This window comes from Oncorhynchus keta, chromosome 6, assembly GCF_023373465.1.
Source record: "Oncorhynchus keta strain PuntledgeMale-10-30-2019 chromosome 6, Oket_V2, whole genome shotgun sequence".
In the NCBI taxonomy this organism is placed as follows: domain Eukaryota; kingdom Metazoa; phylum Chordata; class Actinopteri; order Salmoniformes; family Salmonidae; genus Oncorhynchus; species Oncorhynchus keta.
Window position 1 is genome coordinate 34,856,398 of NC_068426.1, and position 25,103 is coordinate 34,881,500.

General features: G+C 46.2%; 3 protein-coding genes across 11 annotated transcripts; 1 reads left to right on the plus strand and 2 right to left on the minus strand.

Annotated features, from left to right (window-relative positions):
• Window positions 1–10,556: 10,556 nt before the first annotated feature.
• On the minus strand, window positions 10,557–13,957 carry atg10 (ATG10 autophagy related 10 homolog (S. cerevisiae)). 3 transcript variants are annotated; one of them, XM_035772570.2, is made up of 6 exons: window positions 13,778–13,957; window positions 13,067–13,173; window positions 12,114–12,375; window positions 11,756–11,853; window positions 11,534–11,631; window positions 10,557–11,432 (listed from the first exon to the last, which is right to left on the minus strand). In XM_035772570.2, exons 2-6 carry the CDS (start codon window positions 13,169–13,171, stop codon window positions 11,198–11,200), a joined length of 798 nt encoding a protein of 265 aa, XP_035628463.1. In that variant the 5' UTR covers window positions 13,172–13,173; window positions 13,778–13,957; the 3' UTR covers window positions 10,557–11,197. The 3 variants fall into 3 exon arrangements, with proteins under 3 accessions (XP_035628463.1, XP_035628465.1, XP_035628464.1); XM_035772572.2 differs by lacking the exon at window positions 13,778–13,957 and adding an exon at window positions 13,436–13,760; XM_035772571.2 differs by lacking the exon at window positions 13,778–13,957 and adding an exon at window positions 13,294–13,759.
• On the plus strand, window positions 13,105–19,486 carry LOC118385440 (acyl-coenzyme A thioesterase 11). Of its 7 annotated transcripts, none has more exons than XR_004826029.2 (7): window positions 13,108–13,284; window positions 16,943–17,039; window positions 17,139–17,413; window positions 18,232–18,317; window positions 18,424–18,550; window positions 18,719–18,844; window positions 19,154–19,486. XR_004826029.2 is itself a non-coding variant. In XM_035772574.2 (6 exons), exons 3-6 carry the CDS (start codon window positions 17,342–17,344, stop codon window positions 19,208–19,210), a joined length of 342 nt encoding a protein of 113 aa, XP_035628467.1. In that variant the 5' UTR covers window positions 13,109–13,284; window positions 16,943–17,039; window positions 17,139–17,341; the 3' UTR covers window positions 19,211–19,486. The 7 variants fall into 7 exon arrangements, 3 of the variants coding, with proteins under 3 accessions (XP_035628467.1, XP_052377369.1, XP_035628469.1); XR_004826028.2 differs by having other exon boundaries at window positions 13,109–13,284; window positions 18,719–18,850; XR_008139386.1 differs by lacking the exon at window positions 13,108–13,284 and adding an exon at window positions 15,985–16,793 and having other exon boundaries at window positions 18,719–18,850.
• Window positions 19,487–19,623: 137 nt separating this feature from the next.
• On the minus strand, window positions 19,624–24,271 carry zcchc9 (zinc finger, CCHC domain containing 9). The gene is given in 7 exon segments (XM_035772569.2): window positions 19,624–20,266; window positions 20,916–20,984; window positions 21,078–21,170; window positions 22,986–23,136; window positions 23,285–23,406; window positions 23,409–23,729; window positions 24,122–24,271. Coding segments are annotated over 6 exon segments (858 nt in total). The 5' UTR covers window positions 23,719–23,729; window positions 24,122–24,271; the 3' UTR covers window positions 19,624–20,153.
• Between the last annotated feature and the right edge of the window lie 832 nt (window positions 24,272–25,103).

Consider the following 25,103-nt stretch of genomic DNA (forward strand, 5'->3'; position numbering starts at 1 on the left):
GAAAAACGCCTGATTCAACTCACCGAAGGCTTGGTGATTAGTTGACAAGTTGAATCAGGTGTATTTGTCCGGGACTTTAATAAAAAATGAACTAAAGCATGCTTACCACTGTCCTATAGCAACAACTGAAGGAAAGGATAGGCTCGTTAACAGGTACATACATATATATACACACACACACACTCGTTGTGTCTGATCTCTCACATCTCGACTCTGAGCTCCCCACTTTCACCTGTCCTCCTCCTCTCTTCCCCCTCTCCTCATCCACCCGTACTCTCCTTGGTTGCAAACGGGAACACTTCACTTTCATGTCTCCTCTCCTTCCGTCTCTTTACCATCACTCCACTCACAGGCCCTAAACTCCCCTTCTGCACCGGATGGCTTCACACACACACACACACGCACGCACGCACACACCCTAAACTCCAATAGCCTCAGTAGTTTCAGATGGAGATCCACCGCACTAAGTCACCCAGGACCTAAACCCTGACTGATCCTAATGGCTTCCAGGTCGAGCTGGAGGTAATGAGGACTCCCCGACGTCTGCCCCAGGCAACTGGTCCCTCCTGTAGTTTTCACTATGACCATCTGGAATGGACAGTCACTATCTCGCCATTCTAGAAAGGGTAAACATGGCCAAACAGGCCATATCATCAGAGCTGATAAACACGTGTTGTAAGAGCTATCTGTTCTCAATTGAATGGCATTAGTGGTAAGATGCTGCAGCGGCCGATAATTCCGTTCAGTGCCGTACGGCCTCCTTTTGGTGCATTGCCGACCCTGTTACTAGACCTGCATCTCTGGTTCTGGTCCACCTGGTACAGTGCCTTGTGAAAGTATTCGGCCCCCTTGAACTTTGCGACCTTTTGCCACATTTCAGGCTTCAAACATAAAGATATAAAACTGTATTTTTTTGTGAAGAATCAACAACAAGTGGAACACAATCATGAAGTGGAACAACATTTATTGGATATTTCAAACTTTTTTAACAAATCAAAAACGGACAAATTGGGCGTGCAAAATTATTCAGCCCCCTTAAGTTAATACTTTGTAGCGCCACCTTTTGCTGCGATTACAGCTGTAAGTCGCTTGGGGTATGTCTCTATCAGTTTTGCACATCGAGAGACTGACATTTTTTCCCTATTCCTCCTTGCAAAACAGCTCGAGCTCAGTGAGGTTGGATGGAGAGCATTTGTGAATAGCAGTTTTCAGTTCTTTCCACAGATTCTCAATTGGATTCAGGTCTGGACTTTGACTTGGCCATTCTAACACCTGGATATGTTTATTTTTGAACCATTCCATTGTAGATTTTGCTTTATGTTTTGGATCATTGTCTTGTTGGAAGACAAATCTCCGTCCCAGTCTCAAGTCTTTTGCAGACTCCATCAGATTTTCTTCCAGAATGGTCCTGTATTTGGCTCCATCCATCTTCCCATCAATTTTAACCATCTTCCCTGTCCCTGCTGAAGAAAAGCAGGCCCAAACCATGATGCTGCCACCACCATGTTTGACAGTGGGGATGGTGTTGTTCAGGGTGATGAGCTGTGTTGCTTTTACGCCAAACATAACGTTTTGCATTGTTGCCAAAAAGTTCAATTTTGGTTTCATCTGACCAGAGCACCTTCTTCCACATGTTTGGTGTGTCTCCCAGGTGGCTTGTGGCAAACTTTAAACTACACTTTTTATGGATATCTTTAAGAAATTGCTTTCTTCTTGCCACTCTTCCATAAAGGCCAGATTTGTGCAATATACGACTGATTGTTGTCCTATGGACAGAGTGTCCCACCTCAGCTGTAGATCTCTGCAGTTCATCCAGAGTGATCATGGGCCTCTTGGCTGCATCTCTGATCAGTCTTCTCCTTGTATGAGCTGAAAGTTTAGAGGGACGGCCAGGTCTTGGTAGATTTGCAGTGGTCTGATACTCCTTCCATTTCAATATTATCGCTTGCACAGTGCTCCTTGGGATGTTTAAAGTTTGGGAAATATTTTTGTATCCAAATCCGGCTTTAAACTTCTTCACAACAGTTTCTCGGACCTGCCTGGTGTGTTCCTTGTTCTTCATGATGCTCTCTGCGCTTTTAACGGACCTCTGAGACTATCACAGTGCAGGTGCATTTATACGGAGACTTGATTACACACAGGTGGATTGTATTTATCATCATTAGTCATTTAGGTCAACATTGGATCATTCAGAGATCCTCACTGAACTTCTGGAGAGAGTTTGCTGCACTGAAAGTAAAGGGGCTGAATAATTTTGCACGCCCAATTTTTCAGTTTTTGATTTGTTAAAAAAGTTTGAAATATCCAATAAAATGTTGTCCCACTTATTGTTGATTCTTCACAAAAAAATACAGTTTTATATCTTTATGTTTGAAGCCTGAAATGTGGCAAAAGGTCGCAAAGTTCAAGGGGGCCGAATACTTTCGCATGGCACTGTAGCACACTGGTCCTTTTATTCCTTTGACTCAGAGGAAGCCTGCACTTCCATGGCTATTTACATTGATGGTGATAAGGACTGACTGACTAATGTACTTTTCCACACGGTTAATTCCAGGGGCCAGGGATAATGTTTCTTGTTTTGGCTATACTGGTTGAAGTGGAAGAGTTCCCTGTGGTGAAACGGGACCGTGGCGGAGCTGGAGAGTTAGAACAACAGCTACTCGTTACTGTGATCAGAACCAACAGGGCAGAACTAGTGGGCCAGAACACAACACACCACCTTGGCCACCACCACGCTGTGATGATAGATTCTGCTGCCATTTAACGGCCTCGTTTGTCCAGTGTCATTAGCCCTACTGTGCTGTGTGGGGGGTAGAGTGATGGACACAGACAGCACTAGAGTCAGCTCTGTGTGTGTGTTCCTACTGTTAAGGGAGTGATGGTCTCTTATGGTGACAGAACTGGAGTCCGACTGAGCCCCTCAGACACCGCAGAGAGGGATCTGTAAAAAGAGAGAGGGGGGGGGGGGTCTGTCCCAAATAGAATCCTATTCCCTATGTAGTGCACTACTTTTGACCAGGCCCATAGGACTCGAGTCAAAATTATACAACGGGTGAGTCTTGTCGTGAATGCTGATTGGTTAAAACCGCATTCCAGCCAGTGTCTATTCCACAGGTTACCAACGGCTAAATCTATGTTAAAATGCCTATTTACACTGTTCCATCTGACTGTGCCCTTGGTGACACAGTCATGGAGTGTGGAATCTTGTGTAAGCTCTGTAACCCACATAGAAACTCTATAGGGTCTGACAGTATCTCTTTCCAGGGTCTGTTGTGTGTTTGCCTGTGTTTATTAATATGTGACCTAAAAGGGAGGGTAATGCCGAGGGAGCCAGGCCAGGCAGGGTTTAGGCAGCTGGGAGTAATGAAGCTGACCTAGCACCTCTGGCTATCCCCCCCCCCCTCTAGTCTCTTGTAGACTCTGCAACTAAAAGTTTTCACAGAGACTCTATGGGACTTCATAAAAACCTTCCTTCAGGAGAAGCCAGTCACTGTGTTTTATCTGCCCAGTTTGTTTCTCTAAGCAGCTCTGTGTCCACGTCCTTATTAAACCTGCTTTAAAACAGAGACAGGCCTGGGACAGAGCCCCAGATGCCTTCTCTATCCCAGTGGCCTCTGCTGGCTAACGCGCACACGCGGTAGAGGATGGCAGTGCTGAGGAGGGTGCGCGTCTTGCCTGTTCCTGCTATGTCATAAGTATAACCCATTTTCCACATAGACAAACCTTGTATAAAACATGTTGCATTTGTAACTTGAAAACAACGTTAAACCCTCAACCTTACATCCACTATCATTAAAACAAATGGCTGGGCAGCACCTACTGGACAGTTTACAACTATTGATTTGGTGTCCCATCCAGGGTTTTAACCAAGCCCTGCTTGGCTTTTATATGTGTCACTGACTACTACCATTGTGCTATCGTGAGAATGATAACTCTTAATAACCAAATACTATATATTCACTGTTGCAATCCAAGTCGTTCCAAAGGATAGATCTACTACAGCAAATGAAATGTAACCATACTTAAGTCATATCATCAATGATACTATTTAGGGCTATATAGCAGTTGCAAAGTAATCAATGGCTATTGTTCAACCAGGATTCAACTAACTCTTTGTATCTTCACCTTAATCATTAATACTGTATGTTGGATTCACGTCTAAATCTCAACCAAGAATCAAAGTTAAAGAATATGTCTAAATGAAATAAATGTATTTAAAGTTGGATTACATTGGATTTAGGCCTATTCTTTAACTTAGATTTTTGGTTGAGATGGAGACGTGAATGCAATATATAAATTATTATTTTGTAGACCAACTGAATTGTGTTTGGTTGTCAACGCAACAAAATATCAACATTTGAAGGAGAACTTCTGCTTGGATCGTTCCATATGTGCCACTGATTTAGTCAGAACTTCTGCTTGGATCGTTCCATATGTGCCACTGACTTAGTCTGGCTTCATTGTGTTGAGGATGTTGTACCCACAATAACAATCCGGACACACCCCAACCAAAAATCCTGGATGAACAGAGATATCCATACCATGCTGAGAGCCCGTACTGCATCATTCAATGTCCGCAGAACGAACCCCGATGGCTCGGCGGCGTGTGACACGTACAAGGCAAGCCGGTTCGACAACTCAGACACGCGGCAAGGACTACAGACTAGCACGGACTACAAAGGCAAATCCAGCTGTGTGGTGCCCACTGAAGCCTCCCTCCCAGACGAGCCTAACACATTCTATGCTTTCTTCGAGGCAGACAATAATACCGAGCCATCCAGGGAGACTGTCTGTTCCGGACGGCCAGATGCTTTCGCTTTCCTAGGCTGACGTGAGGAAAACTCTCAAAGAGTGAATACTCACAAACCCGCTGGCCTAGATGGCATCCCTGGCCGCGTCCCCCGCGTGTGTGCTGACCAGCTGATGGGCGACGTCTCTGACATCTTCAACATGTCCCTGTCCCAGGCTGAAGTCTCTCTCTGCTCTAAGGAGACCACCATCCTCACAGTGCCCTAGAACAACAAGGTGGCATGCCCTAATGACAATTGCCCAGGCACACTGGACCCACTCCAATTTGTCTACTGCTCCACAGATCCATGGAAGATGCCATTTCCATCGCTATTCAGACGGCCGTAACACATCTGGACAAGAGGAACATCTATGTGAGAATGCTGTTAATTGACTACAGTTCAGCATTCAACATTATTCTTCCCTCTAAGCTCGACACCAAGGTCAGAGCCCTGGGTCTAGACGCCTCCCAATGCAACTGGATCCTGAACTTCCTGACGGGCAGACTACAGGCTGAGTATTGGCAACAACACCTTCTGTACACTGACCTTTAAAACAGGGACCCCCCAGGGGTGTGTACTCAGCCCTCTGCTGTACTCCCCTATTCACCTGTGACTGCGCAGCTTTACATGACACCAACCTCTCCATCGTCAAGATTGCTGACGACACCACAGTTGTAGGCCTGATAACCAACAATAACGAGTCAGCCTATAGGAATGAGGTAGGTTAACTGGCATTGTGGTGACAGGACAACAACCTCTCCCTCAACGTCAGTAAAATAAAGGAGTTGATTGTTGACTTCAGGAAGCAGAGGAGGGAACATGCCTCTATCCACATCAACAAGACCGCTTTAGAGCGCTTTAGTTCCTCTGCGTCCACATCACCGAGGACTCGACATGGACCATCAACACCACCACTCTTGTCAAGAGGGCGCAACAGTGTCTCTACTTTCTACGGCGGCTGAAGAAATTTGGCATGCCACCCCGGGTCCTCTCAAAATACTACTGCTGCACCATCGAGAGCATCCTGACCGGTTTCATCATGGCCTGGTACATGAATTGCTCTGTCCACGAACCAAAGGCTCTACAGCGGGTGGTGAAGGCGGCCTAGTACATCACTGGGACCGTGCTCTCACCCAACCAGGACATCTGCTAGAAACGGTGCCTGAAGAAGGCCTGTATCATCATCCAAGACCCCACACACCACAGCCACGAGCTCTTCACACCCGTACCGTCGGGCTCAGAGACACACACATCACAACTGTGCCGTCCTACATTATACTAATGCTTCAAATTGTATTCTATTCTATTGAGCCATTTACTTTATGGTCGTATTCTTAACATTATTTTCTTATTGTTGTTGCATTGTCGTGAAGGAACCTGAAAGTAAGCATTTCGTTGGATGGTGTATACCACTCAAACTCAACTCTGGACCTCGAAGCCAGTTCCACTGCATTTAAAAAAAAATGTTCCCCTCTAATCAGGGGGCTGATTTAGACCTGGGACACCAGGTGGGTATAATTAATTATCAGGTAGAAACGAAAACAAGCAGGCTCCGACCCTCGTAGGTTAAGAGTTGAGTACCCCTGTTGTATCCCATACATACCACGGATAAAACTCGAAACAAACACTTACACAATGCTAGCTAATGCTCCCGTAACGCTTCCCCAACGTCCGCTAATGTTATAGCAGTCTGGGCCAACAGCCTGCATGTTCTTATCAAAGAGGGCAACTGATGCCACTGAGCCAGATGTCTTTGTGTCAGGTGAGAAGCTTCAGGTGGTATCCCATTTTATGTACCTTGGCATCGTACTTAGTTCCAACCTCTCTTTTAAAAAGCGGATGAAAAAAGGTAACTCAAATAACCAAATTCAACCGAGCTAATTTCCGATTCGTACGAAATTGTTTTGACTACAGAGGTAGCAAAACTGTACTTCAAATCTATGATACTCCCCCTCTTAGCATACTGCTTGACTAGTTGGGCCTAAGCTTGCTGTACAACATTAAAACCCATTCAGTCTGTCTACAAACAGGCTCTCAAAGTGCTTGATAGGAAGCCCAATAGCCATCATCACTGTTACATCCTCAGAAAGCATGAGCTCCAGAGTTGGGAAAATCTTGTGCAATACACCGACGCATGTCTTGTATTCAAGATCCTAAATGGCCTGGCTCCCTCTCCACTTAGTACTTTGGTTTAATCAGAAAACCCAAACCATGACAGCAGATCCACAAGGTCTGCCATGAGAGGTAACTGTATAGTTCCCTTAAGGAAAAGCACCTTGAGTCAATCTGCTTTCTCTGTGAGAGCTTCCCATGTTTGGAACACACTGCCATCAGACACACACAACTGCACGATCTATCACACCTTTACAAAACACATAAAGACATGGCTAAAGGCCAATAAGACTTGTGAACATAATCCCTAGCTGTGTATGCCCCAGTAAATCACTGGGGCCAAGCTTCCTGACAACCAGGACCAATATACTAGGCAGTGTCAGAGGAACAGACTGTTCTCTCTGCTTTCGCACGACAAGCGGTACCGGAGCTCCAAGTCGAGGTCCAAAAGGCTCCTCAACAGCTTCTGACCCCAAGCCTGCTGAACAACTAATCAAATGGCCACCCAGACCATTTACATTGACACTGCTGCTACTCACAGTTTATTATCTATTCATAGTCACTTAAGAAATGATCTCGACTAACCTGTAACCCCGCACATTGACTTGGTAGCGGTACCCCCCCGTATATAGCCTCATTATTGTTATGTACATTTTCTTGTTTTTGTTGTTCATTGATTAAATTTTTTTTTTTAACTTTAGTTTATTTAGTAAATATTTTCATCATTCTATTTCTTGAACTGCATTGTTGGTTAGGGGCTTGTATAAGTAAGCATTTTGCGGTAAGGTCTACAACTGTTGTATTCGGCGCATCCGACAAATGCGATTTGATTTGTGTTGCCGCTTTCCATGTCTGTAGCTTGGTGAGGTGTGGAAACACTTGCTTTTATATATTTTGTTTTGTTACTTGTTGTGTTATGTTGCTCTGCCTGCGTGCTACATTCTGCTTGCTCTATGTTGCTCTGCATGTGCTCACTGTTTGACTGTTTTGTTATTGTAATTGTTTTAATTACCTGCCCAGGGCCTGCGGTTGGAAATTAGCCGGCTTGCTAAGATGGCACTTTCACTAAAACGTTGATTAATGTGTGTCCCTGTAAAAATCAACTCAAACTCAAGGTGACTAAGCTGTGAAGTTCAGCCTACCTGGCAGATGATCATCTCCATCATAAGCTCGCCAGTCTTCTCTCTCTCTCTCTCTCTCTCCCTCTCTCTCTTCCTCTCAGGGGGAAACCAGAGTCTATAAACTGAAGCGGTGGAGTTTGAGACGGCCTTGTTTCTAGACTAAAAAAGCATGTGGTACGTTTTCACCATGATAAAGAAATATCAGAGAGATGGATGGATAGATGGATGGATGGAGGGAAAGAAAGAGAGATGGAGGGAAAGACTATGGCTTTGGGGAGACATCTGGGGGTACTGCAGTGTCTCTGAAATTGGAACCAGGAGACCTGACATGGCCTCTTCCTCAGTGAATGGACCCTCTGTGCTTTTGTTATGAGCCCCCCCAAACTCCTCACCCCCTCTGGACCCTCCCCATCACCCCCTGGATAAAACATTTGGGTGAGTTGCGAAATCAACAGCAGAGATTTGAGCTGGCAGGGACCTCTGGCTTGGCTCCAGGCCTAATGAAACTCAACAGTGTGGTACGTATTGAGAGGGCACTCCAGGACTCCGTCTTGACTGTGAACTAATAGTTTGTTTGATGATGGGGACAATGGCTGAGAGAGAGCTTTAAACTGTCGCTTGTATTCTAACAACAAAGAAACACAATTGAAACCGAGGGGTCTGAAGAATTCTCAGGTCACCTGGCCTTTGAGGTCACCAGTCGCTTTTCCCTACAAAGGGTGATTCTGCCAGCTGCTGGGGGAGGTAAGATGTATCATTTGGTCAAAACTGAACAGCTCACACCTCTACTGCTTGTTGAAGTCACCTGAAGCCATTATAACAAGAGTTGAGGGTCAATTTAGTTTTCAATTGTAATACCCACTAGGTCACTCACACACTGACTGAATCCTACATTGGACCTTGTGACATGTTGCCTGGAAGCAGAAGTGCATGAATGGCTACATCAGGTAAATCATTCTGCCTTGACATTCACATACACTGAGGTAACATCCGTCTCTGACATCCAGCCTGCTCACAGGGCATAAACCAGTACAGTCTGGCCTGATGTCTGTTTGTGTTGTTTGCAGTCAATCAGTCTTCTAGTACAAAGCCATTGGTGTTTCAGAGAGACTCCGGGAAAAAGAGAGACAAAAGGGAGAGATGATATGGCCATGAGGAAGGAAGTGAAGGTGCAAAATTAAGTGTCACAAAGTTGGGAAAGTACCATCCTTGGATAAGGTCGTCAGTGCCAGCCAGCAGTGTGTGTGTGTGTGTGTCAGTAACGTTCCCCAGATGGCTCTCTTCCGTGTGTTAGGATCTAGAGCAGAGGGAGGCATGTTAACATGACCAGCGTGACTCCCAACCTCCTGTAAACCACTGTGTGTGCGTGTGTATATGCTGTGACCAGGAGAGAAAGACAAAGAAATAGGGGGAAATCGAGAGAGAAAATGGGGACCGAAATGAGGGAGAGAAAGAGAGGGCGAGTGTTCCACTGGCAGTGTGCCCTGTATAAAAGCTCTGACATAACCAGTTACGTGGGACTATTTTATGGCTCTCCAGGGGAGTAACGCACACGGATCTCACTGTGTAGTCTGCGCCTGGGTGTGCGATCAGCAGAAGCAGTGCTATCATCCCCGGTAGTTTGTTTCCCGCCAGGAGAGGGGGAGAGGGAGAGGGGGCGACCTCTCGCTACGTTCATACTTGTATGTGTGTGCCATAAACAGCCATGTGTTTCCAATTGTTGTTTATCCAGGGTTGGCATTGAGGAACGTCATCGAACACAATGCCTTCTTTTAAAAACAGGGGTAACTGATTACACACACACACACTTTAATCTGACATTGTCAGAGCTCTCCCGTGGGACATTTATATCAGCATTTCTGTTAGGGTTGCTCGTGCGAACAGATTGTACATATGGTCCCCATAGCCATTACCATAAGAGTGGCTGATGTATACAGTTTGTATTGAACTGCCCCCCTCCCCTTCTTAAATCATACAGTAGAATTGTTTCTCCCCTGACCGTCTTTACATTAGGTATAATGACCAGACTGTGTGTGTTCATTGGCACGTAGGTTCAATATGGATGCGATACAGTCATATACATGTGTTGTTTCAGAACTAAGGCGGAAGAGTTGCCTTTATTAAAAGCCAACATTGGTGTTACAACCTGTGATACAGTCAACATGCAACCGTTTTCCAATTCAAAAGCAAATCGACCGTGTTAAAATCGTATGAGGGGGAGGTATGAAACTCTCCCCACGCTCTCGGTCAACGGAGACAGGATGTTAGACAAATTATGGTGAAAAGGGCATCCATTCTACTGCAAGAATACACACAAACAAACTCCCAGTTGACCAATAAATTAATTCCTGAGTCTTCTGCCAACAGACAAGGATCTGGCCAAAGTACAAACTAACAAACTATCATGAATCACAATGCCACTCACACGGTTAGAAGAAGCCCCTTCAGATACGACGAGTCTGTCAGAGACAAAACAGGAATCTTACCGAATATATTTTTCCGTTTAAAAAAAATCTTCACAATGCAGGCCAAAAACGGTGTGTTTGTCATCAACTTTATTGCAAAGAAATCAAAAAGTTCCGACATGATTGTTGGACATGTTAGGTGACAATGAGAGGTGTACTTAAAAAGTTAATGTTTGAGGTCATAGGGAACAGAAGTTACATCTGACGTCATCTTCAGTCCCCTATCCAGGGACAAAATAGACATTCCTTTTGTCTTGTTCCAAAACAACTTTGTCAAGGACAGAGTAGCTCCCATAGAAATCAATAGACATCTCTTTCGTTGCGCCGTGGTTGTCTAGCCTCCTAAGACCAGGTCTGCTGTGACAAAAGGAGAAGTGTCATGTTTCACCCTTTCACAGGTATCACCACTGAAGCCCACAGTAAGACCCTGTCCCAGATCTATACGTCATCCCCGCTCGCTCTTCTCAGATCCAGCACCTGATCTGATTCAACCTAGCAGTTCTGACAGGCCTGTAGAGTTGCAGTAATGTTTCCCACCACTAGGTGCCAGCAGTGCTTCATGTAACGGTTCTCTCTAGAGACTTGCTGTGAAAAGCAGCTGCCATGTCCTCCATCTCATGCCCACTGGACAGACCTCATCAACACATCTCAAGCTGATGTCAAATCTGGCTCCAATGGAAATTCGCTTTGGAATTATGTGTTGTCCACGCTAGATGGGAGAACCATTCAGCCTGGCTTTGTCCCTAGAGCTGGAGGGGGGCTGTGGAGAGCTGGAGGGGGGCTGTGGAGAGCTGGAGGGGGGCTGTGGAGAGCTGGAGGGGGGCTGTGGAGAGCTGGAGTGGGTGTGCGGGGGTTCAGGTACCTGTGTACAGTAGCTCAGAGGAACATCCAGTCCCACAACAGGACCCACCACACTGAGCCAGGTCACAATGTAGTTCACCTGTCTGCACAGCGGTCAGAGGGCAAAGGTCACACAGGAGAACACACACACACACATAGGTGTAATACTTTCAGATAGAAGACACATGTTGAGTCTCAAACTCACCGGTGTTCTTCCAGGGCAGCTTTTAGAACAGGCATCATGAACTCTTCTGTCCTGCAGGGGTGGAGCACAAAGAACGACTGGCCGAGCAACGGGTGTTCCTAAAGAGAGACAGACAGAAGATTGAGTGTGGTGTCGAGTGGAAGTGGGAGATTTATGGAGGAAAAAGAGATCAAGAGAGGGATACAATCTTACCGGGAAAAGAGAGAGGAGAGTGGTACCAACCTGTTGTGTGATGGTGTCCCAGGTTCTGTGCTGTAGTCTCTGTCTGTAGTTAGGATGAACACTGTCCCATACCTCCTCGAGACAGAGACTCCTACCCTCTGACAGAGAGAGAGAGAGCGAGACAGGGAGCGAGAGCGAGACAGGGAGCGAGAGCGAGACAGGGAGAGAGAGCGAGACAGGGAGAGAGAGCGAGACAGGGAGAGAGAGCGAGACAGGGAGAGAGAGCGAGACAGGGAGAGAGAGCGAGACAGGGACCAGTAAGTGTATAATGAAGTGGACGGCTGAAGACAATGCAAGTCCTGTATTTGCAATGTATTACTTCAAATAACCATTCAGCCAGTACTGTCTGGCTACATACCCAGGGTTGAAGCTCTGAAGTAGAGGACAGGAGTTTGGTAGCTGCAGGAGTAGAGGATATGGTATTCATACTGAACGACACTGCTACTACTGCTCTCCTCCTGTATACAACACACTGTGCCATCATCTTCATCATCATTATGGAAAGAAGGGGAGAAGGTCCTCTCCTGGTGCTGGTCTGAACTGGTTCCTTGCTGGTCCAGGTTACATCTGGTTCTGCCGGTCCCCAGGGCAGTCTTCCTCAGGTAGCCCTCCTCAGAACCCTTGAATGGAAACAATATTATTAATCAATCGCATTTTATAAAAAGACCTTTCCACATTAGTAGTCACAAAGTGCTTTACAGTTTCCTGGCCTCGACCCCAAAGAGCAAAGCAGAAGTGAAAGCACAGTGGCCAGGAAAAACACAGATGGAAGAAACCTAAGAAGAAATCGAGAGAGTAAGCCGGTTTAGCGGTGGCTCCAATCTTAATTTTTTTATGCCAAGATTTTCTTCTGTGGTCGGGGGGGAATCAAAAAATGACTACAATTACCAGAATTCAGCAAAAATCTGCTCAAGTATTCCCACAACTAATTTTAAAAATATATATAAAAAAGTGATTGTATCAATATAATAAAAAGGTATGAAATGATTGTTATGTTCAAATACCATCTATTTTTGGGCTTAGTTGTGGTCAAGTTACATACCCCTGCTCTACAGATTCACACGCACCCGATTCCATTCAGACAGCCAAACATTCCTCACTCAGCTTCTTCAGGCGACTGGGATAGTCAAGCACCCTAAAAAAAAGGACATTTCTAACCTTTCCTTAACCCTAATTCTGTGTAACCCAAACTAGCCCAACTATACTCTTCTCAATGCTAACCTTTCCTTTCCCCTAAATAGTGTAGGCCTACCGCAAATAAAACTCTACCCTTCTCTATCCTAAAAACACTCTCCCTCCTCCACCCCATACCTTCACTTGTTCCCAGCTCCAGCCGTCACAGAGTGAGTGGGAGTGTTGGAGGAGAAGCTGACAGCACTGACAGAACGTCTCCTCATCCAGAAAACAGCTACTCATCTCTGGAGGAGGAAATGGGGGAAGAGGCAGAGATGAGGAAGACGACGAGAGAATCATATGTTAAGCCAGATTCGTGGAAATAAGTGTCTCAGTGCACACAGATCTGCTGGCAGGTAACTTACTGAAACTAGCTAACGAACACACGTGTGTATATTCAGGTTGCAGTTATACAGCGTTGAAGATAGTTAAGATAGCTGGCTTTAAACATGTAAACATTCGAATGTTTGATCAACGGTTCTGGAAGTGAGAATGCGATATTCGTACATGAAAGCTGCAACGCAATAGCCTTGTTTGACGCGGTAACAACACGAGATCAAGTGTTTTTTTTTTGCAAGTTTGGTTTATCACGCTGTTTTGGTTGAAAGCAGGACTAAAATATCGAAATCAGTTTTAGGGTGCGGTATGGCCAATGATTGCAATTCACATCAGATGTGCGGGTGATTTAGTGCCTATTGATGCATTAAACGAGAGATCAGCGGCCGATAATCTGGTGGCCATCGATGAATGCAATAGGCCCATACTGTTCAAGGTTTTCAGTCTTTAATGTTCCCGAGGAAATGTACAACACGCTAAAAGCGCACTCTGAAAACGAAACACGTTCCTTACCGGGGCAACTTCCGGGATCTCGTTTGCGGATGGAGAATGAGGAAAGAGCCAATCAGATTTGGCGCTTATAAACCGCCCCTTGTGCTAAACTGACTGAATTCGACGATCCCTTATCATTGAGTTACTGTGTGTTCCTCACAAGTGGTTTCTAGTGAATTCATTTAATTATTCATTGTAATTATTTGTCTAGACCATTTTAAGTATAAGAAATATTGATAGTTATTATGTCACACGTAGTTTGCTGTGATTCCAGTGCAACGGTTTTGTTCTTCTCCATCTCTTTCGGTATTATGGCGGTTCACAAACAAATGTTATAGGTGCATGTCGCCACCTACCGTATGGGCTGTGTTTCAGCCTAAATGTCCCTACCAGCTAACCCTGCTCCCAAAACCTCCCCACTATCCCACCACTTAGGTCCTATCTGATCCTACTCCAGAGACACTGTCGTTCAGAACGTCCTGTAACTCTTCTGCAGTAAAATCTCACACACCCAAGTACGTCTCTGCAGCTGCCACCGTAGCATCTGTCCTCTTGTGATTTACGTTATATTCCTGTGGTACAATTTGACAACCATGGCCATGAACGGGGGGAAAAAAAGAAGAAGAAAGTACTCTACCGAAGCACACGTTACTCCTATAACTCTATTGGGCCTCTGCTTACTCACCGGATCTTAGGATCCCTCACCCTGGACCCATCTTCCTCTACAACTTGTTTTCCCACTGCCTTTCTCTCACCGGACACCTCTGATCTCCAGCACCACGGGTACCGCTACAGCAGTGGAGGCTGCTGAGGGGAGGGCGACTCATATAATGGCTGGAACGGAGCAAATGGAATGGCATCACACCATGTGTTTGATGTATTTGATACCATTCCACTGATTCTGCTCCAGGCATTACCACAGACATGTTCTTCCCAATTAAGGTGCCACCAACCTCATGTGCCCTACAGTTTACACAAACAACTTTTCCCACCAGTTCTACACACTCCTTTGTCTCATCTCCTCCTGCACACTTTTCACATCTAGGAATCTCCCACCTACACACTGCTGCCACATGACCATAAGCTTGGCACCTGAAACACTGAAATGGATTCGGGACAAAGTCTCGCACGGCATAACTGACACATCCCAATTTGACTTTGTCTGGCAAAGACGCCGCATCAAAACTCAGCAGTACAGACAGTGTCATCTCTGTTTCACCACGCTCTCCACCGGGTCTGCGTCCCGATGGCGAACGGCGGGCGTCAAAGACACCGGGAATCTTCAACTTTAGTTGATCCTCTTCAACACTTAATGCCCACTCCAGTTATCACTCCTTTCGACGGCGCCCTGCTCCGGAGAGGAAGGCAAATGACAGTTCTTGTCCTCAGTCACGTTGTGCGGAGTGCACACTCCCCCCCTCTGGATGGCAGAAATGAAAAAAAAAAGAAATCGACACGATTCCACTTTGAGTCAATTTCACCAACCTCCTCTCCACCCAACCTGACACCCCATATGGATCAGCCAGAAGGCAAGGATCTGTTCTCTCCAATAACCTCTCCCACTGAGCCAAAATCATCTTTATCACCGTCGGGATGTGGCTCAAACCCGGCTGTCTTCACCGCGCCGTCCACCGCAGTTCATTTATCCTAATTCTCATCCTGTTGAATTTCCTCCTGCAACAATCCCTTTTCACTTTCAATATGTTCCACTTTCTTCGTTGTTTTCCTAGCCGCCTTCTTTACCAACCTCTGTGGGTTCCTCTGACTCCATCTCCAAATCCGACAGCCATTCGGGCGTAGGCCTACCCGCCATCTTCTCCACGACCCTGATTCTCAGGTCGCTGTTCTTTCGGCTTCATCGGGCCAGGGTTCCAGTCTGGAAGCACGCTTTTGACTGCACCTACAGTATTGCTTCGGTACTGCAGTTTAACTGATTCATGGCATAGAAAGACAATTCTTTTTGATGGCCCCCCCATAGACAAGTCAAAAACTGAAAACTCCGAATGAGACACTTTAGTCATCACCTTTGTCCACAAAACATCCATTGAATTTTTCAAATGATTGTCACAGAGGCCGTTTTGTTTTTTTCATCACTCACAGCCGAAGATATACAATTATTATATTCACGCACTGAGGTCATGACCCCAGCTAGATAGGGGAAGTGCCGGTTGGCTTGTTAAGCTGTCCACGTGCTCTGACAGAGTTCCCGGAGCACTGAGCGCCAGTGTGCATCCGGAGTAAAGCCCAGTAAGAAATGGCGCATGCGGACGTGAGTAGATTAAGTTAAAAACACAGATTGGCCATCTTGGAGCCAGTCTCTAGTTAAGCAATGAGGGAGTGTGGTATATGGCAAATATACCACGGCTAAGGGCTGTTCTTGTTTTATTTATTTCACCTTTATTTAACCAGGTAGGCCAGTTGAGAACAAGTTCTCATTTACAACTGCGACCTGGCCAAGATAAAGCAAAGCAGTGAGATACAAACAGCAACATAGAGTTACACATGGACTAATCGAATGTACAGTCAATAATACAACAGACAAAATCTATATCCAGTGTGTGCAAATGAGGTAAGATTAGGGAAGCAAGGCAATAAATAGGCCGTAGTGGCGAAGTAATTACAATTTAGCAATTAACACTGGAGTGATATACCATGGCTGTCAGCCAATCAGCATCCAGGAGCCAAACTACCCAGTTTATAATGAAGAACCGAGGAGGTGAGGTATAATCTGTAGATTTACTTGATTTATCTTGCCCTGAATGAAACTTTGTCATATTGACACACATGTTCAAGGGGCAATTCTAAACAAATAAATACCAGCCAGGTACCCTCTATCTAACAGGGTTCTATGGCTGTCCCCATAGGATATCCCTTTTTGGTTCCATGTAGAACCCATAAAAGGGTTCTCCTATGGCAGGGGAAGGCAACCTTTGTTCCTGGAGTGCTGCAGGATTTTTGTTCCAACTAGGCACCACACCAGATCGAGCTAATTGATCAGTTGAGTGATTGCCTAAATTCAACACACCCAGTTTCCCAGGTTGGTTAAATCAAAAAACACTGTGTCACTCCAGGACCAGGGTTGCCTACCCCTGTCCTGTGGGGACAGCCGAAGAACCCTTTTGGAACCCTTTTTTTCTAAGAGTGTAGGTACACACCTTTACTAACCCTCTCTTTCTCTCTCTCCAGTCGTTTGTGTGGCCGCTTCCCTTCGGAGGTCTGTAGACATGTTCCGCCCTTTCAGACTGGTCTTTAAGGCTGTGGTCAACAACACATTTAACAACAGGTAACATGTCTCGTCATTTGAATTCCCATTCAGATAATGGGATCCTGTGAAAATGTAATTGGCACAGTATTTAAAATGTGTGTGTGCCCGTGTGTGTAGTATTGAGGTAGGTGTCCTGAGTGGAGGCCTGGAACTGTGAGGAGTGGACCGCGAACAAAGCGTGTCACATCAACAGCGCCTCCCTCATCTACCAGCTGTCTAACACACCTGGAGACGTACCTGCCTGTCCCCTCAAGTCACATACACAAACAAGGACTGGGAGAGGAGATACCTGTCTGCCATCGTAAGGAAGATAATTATTGATGGCTAGAAAGCACACCCTGTCCTGTAAGGAGGAGGCTCCTATCTCTGTCCCCCGGGATAAAAGGAACCAGGTACCACAACCATGTAATGAACATGACACTACCAGCACCCATCATTCTAGCTAAGCTAGCCTTGTACCTGACTGTTTTTGCCTTCAACCACATCACTGCCTTGCCAGATGACAAGTTGACTAAAGCTGAGACACGCTTTTAGTTCAGCCTCATTATTTCCCTGCTGTCTGTCTGTTAGTGATGCACGGGTCAGCTATTTGTTCACCCGTAATTGCTAATAACCTATCTGCAACCACCGACTTGTGATAAAGTGAACGTCTGAGGCCAGCACCCGAGCCGAACCAGCAAACTGCGCTGTACTGTTTCCTTTTTATGACGTGCCGGTGTTGTGGTCCGCGTCTCCTGACTTTACGAATTTGTATAGCACCTCACAGTCATCATCCTCTTTTACCAGTTTGACCACATCTTTCTGAAACGTTGCTTTTCTGGCCGTCGTTTATCTTTATTTTGCAGCTCTTCTCTTACCGAATTCAACTCTGACCTTTTTGCCTCGGTGAATCGATGTTAACGTTCTCCGGCCAAGTTCCCGAAAGCATTTGGCGATTGGTGTGTAGGCCGATTTGGCACGCAGCAAAGTCGGCCCCTAAAGCTTAGACTTATGCGCCAAATGCCAGATTTAAAAAACGAATGAAAGAACTCAATGTAGCCTTAAAGATATGAATTACAGAAGAACTACGGATTGTATTATTATTTGTTTTCTCTTTACTCGACCCGCCCGCCCTTCATCCAAACAATATTTCATGACCCAAAACCCATCCACTGCATGTTAAGAGTCAACCCGCATATCACTACTGTCTGTCTCCTATCGTCCCCTGCAGGTGTATCTGGGTTTTAACAATGTAGCAGCTCTGACTGTACTGACTGGGGAAACAAGACTGGGGATGCCAGCAGCATCAATGACAGGGTGAGAAACACACACTAATGCATGGAGACACCATATGGCAATTTTCTAAAGGGGATTCTTTGTCCTTTTTTGCTTTTAGTTTCCTTAACATGTTGTATGTTCCCAGATCGGTGTGTTTGTCCATGAGGAGGAGCTGCTTTGTGTCCCAAGCTCAGATGGTCATGACCTTTGCCCTCCATGCCTTCACCCTATTGGCTAACCTCACACTGCAACCTCTTTGGGGGACATTATCTGTAAGTCACCTGTAAACTTGTTACCATTCCATCTATTCCATTACTGAGCCCGTCCTCCCCGGTTAAGGTGCCACCAGCCACATTTTGCTGAAAGTATGAGCGACACAGAGCTTCGTGTTCATGAAACTAACTTGACCTTTAACCTATCACACCCCCTTCTCCCTGTAGCTGTGAGGAGGTAGAGGGGGCCGATGAGGAGGAGACGGTGTACCACATTAAATGCCCCCCCCAAATCAACGGAAGCAAGAGCCGAAATTTTGTGTTCCCGTTGTCAAAGAGACAGTCCTGCAACGAGTAAAGGTCTCCTTTAGAGCACGTGTCAAACTCATTCCACAGAGGTGCAAAGTGTCTGCGGGTTTTCGCTCCACCCTTGTCCGTGATGAATTAAGGTCACTAATTAGTAAGGAACTCACCTCACCTCTGGTTTTCTAGGTCGTAACTGAAAGGAAACACAAAAAGACCCGCAGAGATTCGGCCCTGCGTGGAATACGTTTGGCACCCCCGCTTTAGAAGAATGTGTGCGGTCCCGTCTTCTTGAGTGGAGATGGTTATGGGATCGTTCTGATTCCTGTTAGCCATATGTGTGTGTTTTGTCTTCTACAGGTACCCCTATGTGCTAGGCCTGAGGTCTGTAACCGTGGAAACATCTCCCCCCCCTGACCTCACCTTCTGGACGATAGCGGGGTGAACAGGCAGTGGCTCGGGTGGTTGTTGTCCTTGACGATCGTTAGCCCTCACGATTCAGAGACAATGTGTTAAAACCATGTGTTCCAGGTGTGTTACCACAACCAGGTGACGTCAGGCGTGTTGCCGCATGTAACCTGGCAGGCTGGTCTAAGTCTATGGAGGAGACGGCTAGCACACGTACCACCTTCCTGGAGAGAGACACCACACACACACACACTAAACCGGAGTCTGATGGTTGAATTGATACTATATGGAGACTCATGATTCTAACGAGACAAAACACGTCTCTAGTCGAGCGGCTGCTAATACAGGTGTCCAATTTACAACGGACTTTGTTTCCAAATTACCCGAAATGCCTTGGTCACAGCAAATGTAGGTCATGTATGTAATATCAGTCTAATTTATTGAATTTTGCAAGAAATATTTCAGATGTTGATGTGCGTGAACGTGCAGTAATAATGATACTTGATGACAAAACAAATTCTGTGAAGTGCAAATAAAAACCTATATTTTGAACCTTTTTGTTTCTCAGACACCCGGGGATAGATGAGAGAACACACCACCAAACATGAGACACACGGGATAGATGGCTACCGAGATATAAAAACACATCTTTAGATACAGGAGCGACCCGCTAGCTAGCATACACTACAGGCCCCAGTCTCGTCCCATCCATACAAATCACTTCCAGTCCTATACACAGAGTCCAGGGTGTGAGACCACAGAGGGCGCTTTCCAATACGGCAGTCAAGAGCAGCTCTCCATTTTCCCTGACTATGGATGTTGTTTGTCAAAGCTCAGAGAGAGAGAGAGTGAGAACGGTGACAGAACGAACGCCCTTCGTGGACTTCAGGACTTGGGATGTGTCGATGTCAGTCCTGTCCAATCTGGCGAGTCCTCTGCGTGGATTGGCAGGTCAGAAGACCACTACCTTGGCCCGTTTGGGCGGGGCTTTCTTCACAGGCACATGCACTTCCTCGTGGTCGGCACTCATGTTATTGGACAGCCAGCCCAAGGTCACTTGGTTAGCTACGGGGAGACAAACACACGTCAGTCACACAACATCTCAGGAGCGTATAAACAGGACTAACTGTACAGAGCGTTCAGACAGATGAAACAGAACACAAACGACATTCAGATAGATATATTCAATGGAAATGACAAAGGGAATGTCCAGAGAGAAATGTAGCGTATATGAGACCCATTTTTGGTTTTACAAACAGGCGTCAACGTTCGAGTGATGCCCGGCCAGAAACCGCCGTAGCAGGATCGCTAACGCTAAAGTCAGGACCGTGGCGAACTTAACAGCGAGTGAATGATGACAACGGGAACAGGCAAAACAGATGGCCACAGCTAATGATACGTTCAGAATCCTTCTGGCTTTATCGAGCTCAATCTGTGATATTTCACCATGCCTCGCTGGCTTGCTAACGTTAGTTAGTCAACTCCTCTGATAACATTAGCGACGCTGCAAACGATAACCGCCTCGATGACTTATTTGTCAACTTGCATGAGCTGCATTTTAAGTTGCATGCGACCGAACCCACTGTCGGGTAAAGCTTCGTTCTGAATCTGTCGTGCGAGCGCAACATTCCCGTGACGCGGGCAGGGGAAAATGGGTCTGTCGAACAGACAATCCTGACGCAGGGTAGAGAGAGATGGGAGCCTGGTTACTCACACGCGGCCTGGTGCTCAGGACAATCCTTCTGGAAGTGCTCTACTGAACCACAGACACGGCAACAACCTCCTGCAGATGGACAGAAAGGGAGGAGACAATGTTATGGATTCACGGTTTGATTTATCAGCCCAGTTTAGTACTGTGAGAGTGCATGTGTTGTACCTGCAGCGTACAGTCCTTTGGGGTTATCTGGGCAGGACCTGGACAGGTGGCCAGTCTTACTACAGATAAAACACTTGGCATACGGGTATTCCCCTGAGAGAGAGAGAGAGAGAGAGAGAGAAACAAACACACATTCAATCAAATCCATTGATCATCCTTGATGTTTCCACAACTTGATTGGAGTCCAGCTGTGGTCAATTCAATTGATTAGACATGATTTAGAAAGGCACACAACTGTCTATGTCAGGTCCCACAGTTGATAGTGCATGTCAGAGCAAAACACCTAGCCCTGAGGTCGAAGGAATTGTCCATAGACCTCCAAGACAGGAGTGTGTCAAGGCACAGATCTGGGGAAGGGTAACAAAAAAATGTCTGCAGCATTGAAGGACCCCAAGAACACAGTGGTGTCCATCGTTCTTAAATGGAAGAAGTTTGGAACCACCAAGAGTGTTCCTAGAGCTGGCTGCCCGGCCAAACTGAGCAATCAGGGGAGAAGGGCTTTATTCAGGGAGGTGACAAAGAACCCAATGAGCTCCAGAGTTCCACTGTGGAGATGTGAGAACCTTCCAGGACAACAATTTCTGCAGCACTCCACCAATCAGGCCTTTATGGTAGAGTGGCCAGACAGAAGCCACTCCTCAGTAAAAGGCACATGACAGCCCGCTTGCAGTTTGCCAAAAGGCACCTAAAGACTCTCAGACCATGAGAAACAACATTCTCTGGTCTGATGAAACCAAGCTTGAACACTTTGGCCTGAATGCCAAGCGTCCCGTCTGGAGGAAACCTGGCACCATCCCTATGGTGAAACATGGTGGTGGCAGCATCCGGCTGTGGGGATGTTTTTCGGTGGCAGGGACGGGGAGACTTGTCAGGATCGAAGGAAAGATGAATGGAACAAAGTACAGAGAGATCCTTGATGAAAATCTGCTCCAGAGCACTCCAAAGACCTCAGGAACAGGACTGGGGCGAAGGTTCACCTTCCAGCAGGACAACGACCCTAAGCACAGAGCCAAGACAACTCAGGAGTGCCTTCGGGACAAGTCTCTGAATGTCTGATTGGCCCAGCCAGAGCCCGTACTTGAACCCGATCGAACATCTCCGGAGAGACCTGAAAATAGCTTTGCAGCGATGCTCCCCATCCAACCTGACAGAGCTTGAGAGGATCTGCAGAGAAGAATGGGAGAAACTCCCCAAATATAGGTGTGCCAAGCTTATAGCGTCATATCCACTGTCAAAGGTGTGATTTGCCATTATGAGGTAGTGTGTAGATTGATGAGAGGGTGAAAAAAAACAATTTAATCCATTTTAGAATTAGGCTGTAAAGTAACAAAATGTGAAAGTGTTGGTCCCATGTTTCATGAGCTGAAATAAAAGATCCCAGAAATGTTCCATACACACAAAAATAGAAGGGGAAGAAGGACCTCCACATCCGGCATCTTCCCCGGCGTGATGATCTGAGACCAGCCACCCGATGAAACGGAGGAGTATTTCTGTCTGTAGTAAAGCCCTTCTGTGAGGAAAAACTCATTCTGATTGCTGGGCCTGTCTCCCCAGTGGGTGGGCCTGTCTCCCCAGTGGGTGGGCCTGGCTCCCCAGTGGGTGGGCCTGGCTCCCCAGTGGGTGGGCCTGGCTCCCCAGTGGGTGGGCCTGGCTCCCCAGTGGGTGGGCGTATGCCCTCCAAGGCCCACCCATGGCCTCACCCCTGCCGAGTCATGTGAAATCCATAGATTAGATTACTTCATTTCAATTGACTGGTTTCCTTATATGAACTGATACTCAGTAAAATCATTGAAGTTGTTCTATGTTGCGTTTATATTTTTCTTCAGCATAGAAAAAGTAACAAACGGAACAAATTTAAATTGAATTATAGAACACAACCAGGAATCAGGACAACACACCCACACACACCTAGAGCAGGATCTATTTTAGCACGGCAGCGTTGGATCTCATGTTCTGTGGATCCACAGCGGTAGCAGATTTCCCTTCCCATCTCCTCGTCTCGGTCCGCCTCCGGACAGTCAGCCAACCCGTGGCCAGGCTTCCTACAGTTAAAACACACCTGGAGAGGGGGAGACAGGGAGAGAGAGGTAAGAAAGAAGGAAGAGGTAAGAGAGTAAGACAACATCACAAGGTTGAGTGTCACTATTAGTAGCAACATTGGAAACTTAGTCACTCTACGCTTGATCTCTGCCCATCTTACTACTCACCATGCTGCTCTTCTTGTCATCCTGTCTCTTAATCCTCCTGTCCTCTCTCCTCCTGTCTTTCTTCAGGGCTGTCTCTACCTCTTCCCTGAGTCCCCCCATCCCTGCCCCTCCACCTCCCTGGACGTCCCAGCCCCGCCACTCTGAAGGTATTCCATGAAGCCGTTCACATCCTCATTGTCGTAGTCTTTCTTCTTCCGACAGGGCTTCTTAATCCCAGCATCGCCGAGCTGCGTTCGCCTCAGAGGGTCTCCCCCTCCTCCCCTACCTCTTCCCCAACCCCCAGGACCATGGCTAGAGCTAGCACCTCCTGAACCTCCAAAAGGGCCTGGACGACCCCTCCCTACTCCTCCCCCTCTGGTTCTAAGCTGGCTCCAGGGTGTTGCCTCAGCAGGTTTGTGTTTGTGGACGTTGTTGGCTCTGGCCCATCGCGTCATTGCTGGAACACCTGGGGTACACATATAAAGAGAGATGAGGGAGACGGATGAGAGAGAGATGGAAAAAACCATTAGGGATTCGGGAGTATGGTGAATGTTCTCCTAGACTGATCTAGCAAAAGCAGCGGTCATTCATCTCAAAATACAAAGTGGTATATAAATATGTATTTAAAAACTAACTATATACACCTTAACTGCTCAGCTATAAAAACAACGGTTAGGATAGAGGCTACAAATAAATTTGCTAGCTAGATAACGTGAAGAGTTGCTAGCATTACTCTAAGAGTCCTTTTCAGCGGAGTTGTGAACTAAATCTGGAGCGAAATATATTCGCAGAAATTCAGAGACTGATAAATTCAGTTAAATAATGTGATCAGAATATATTTATCTGTTATAAACTCACCTAAAGTGTAAAACTATCGCTGCCACATGTGTTTACTGTTTGGCCGGAAGCTACGTTCTTCTTCTTCTTCTTCCTTGGGTGGAAATGACAGGAAAATGACTCGATAGACTCGTACCGCCATCTGTTGTTGAGGTTGAGAATTTATAATAACAAGTGAACACACATGCACTTTTGTTTCGTGCTTGCCGCACGCCTGCTCTTTGACTGGAAGTAAAGCGAGTGCACGAATGTGTTTGTGCAGTTGCTTTGGTTCTTTTCTCCCAAATCCTGGTGTGCAATCGTTCGTTGCACCATGCATTGGCGTCTGATCTGGATTGTCCAAAGTAGGACCAGATTAATTTGTTATACATCCTCTCTTTTGACAGTTTTCAAGTTGATGTAAGCCAGCCCTGCAAACGCACACTGGTTCACCATGTTATTGTGCTGTCCCTGTTTATGTAACGTTTCCCTTCAGTATTTCAGTGGGCGGTGTTCCCATCTACAATTCCACCATTACTTTCCCTGTAGGTCTGCTTTGGGGACCAGTCGTCTCGTAATGTGATAGCTAGGCCTATTATCAGTTTTCCATTTTATGTAGCCAACCCCACTGTAAAACCATGTTATTGTACATTTCTTTGTTTCCGTGGACAGTTCTACAAACACTACTCTCTGCCATAGGTAGGTCTGTAATTAGCTACACACAATATTGCCTAGTCTGACATGACACTGTTCCAGCTGGCTGATGGGTTTTATTAGATAAGTAACGTTACTGTTTGACATACTACAGAGCATTTTTGACCAACCTGAACTTGTCAATACTTCCTCAATTCCTGACTTGGAAGACAACATTTACATTACATTTAAGTCATTTAGCAGACGCTCTTATCCAGAGCGACTTACAAATTGGACAACCAATGTCTTCTAAAATTCCATGTCTAGTTGCAGGCGGTTTGTTTGAATTTATCAAATGCGTGGTAATTAAATTACATGTGTTTTGCCCCAT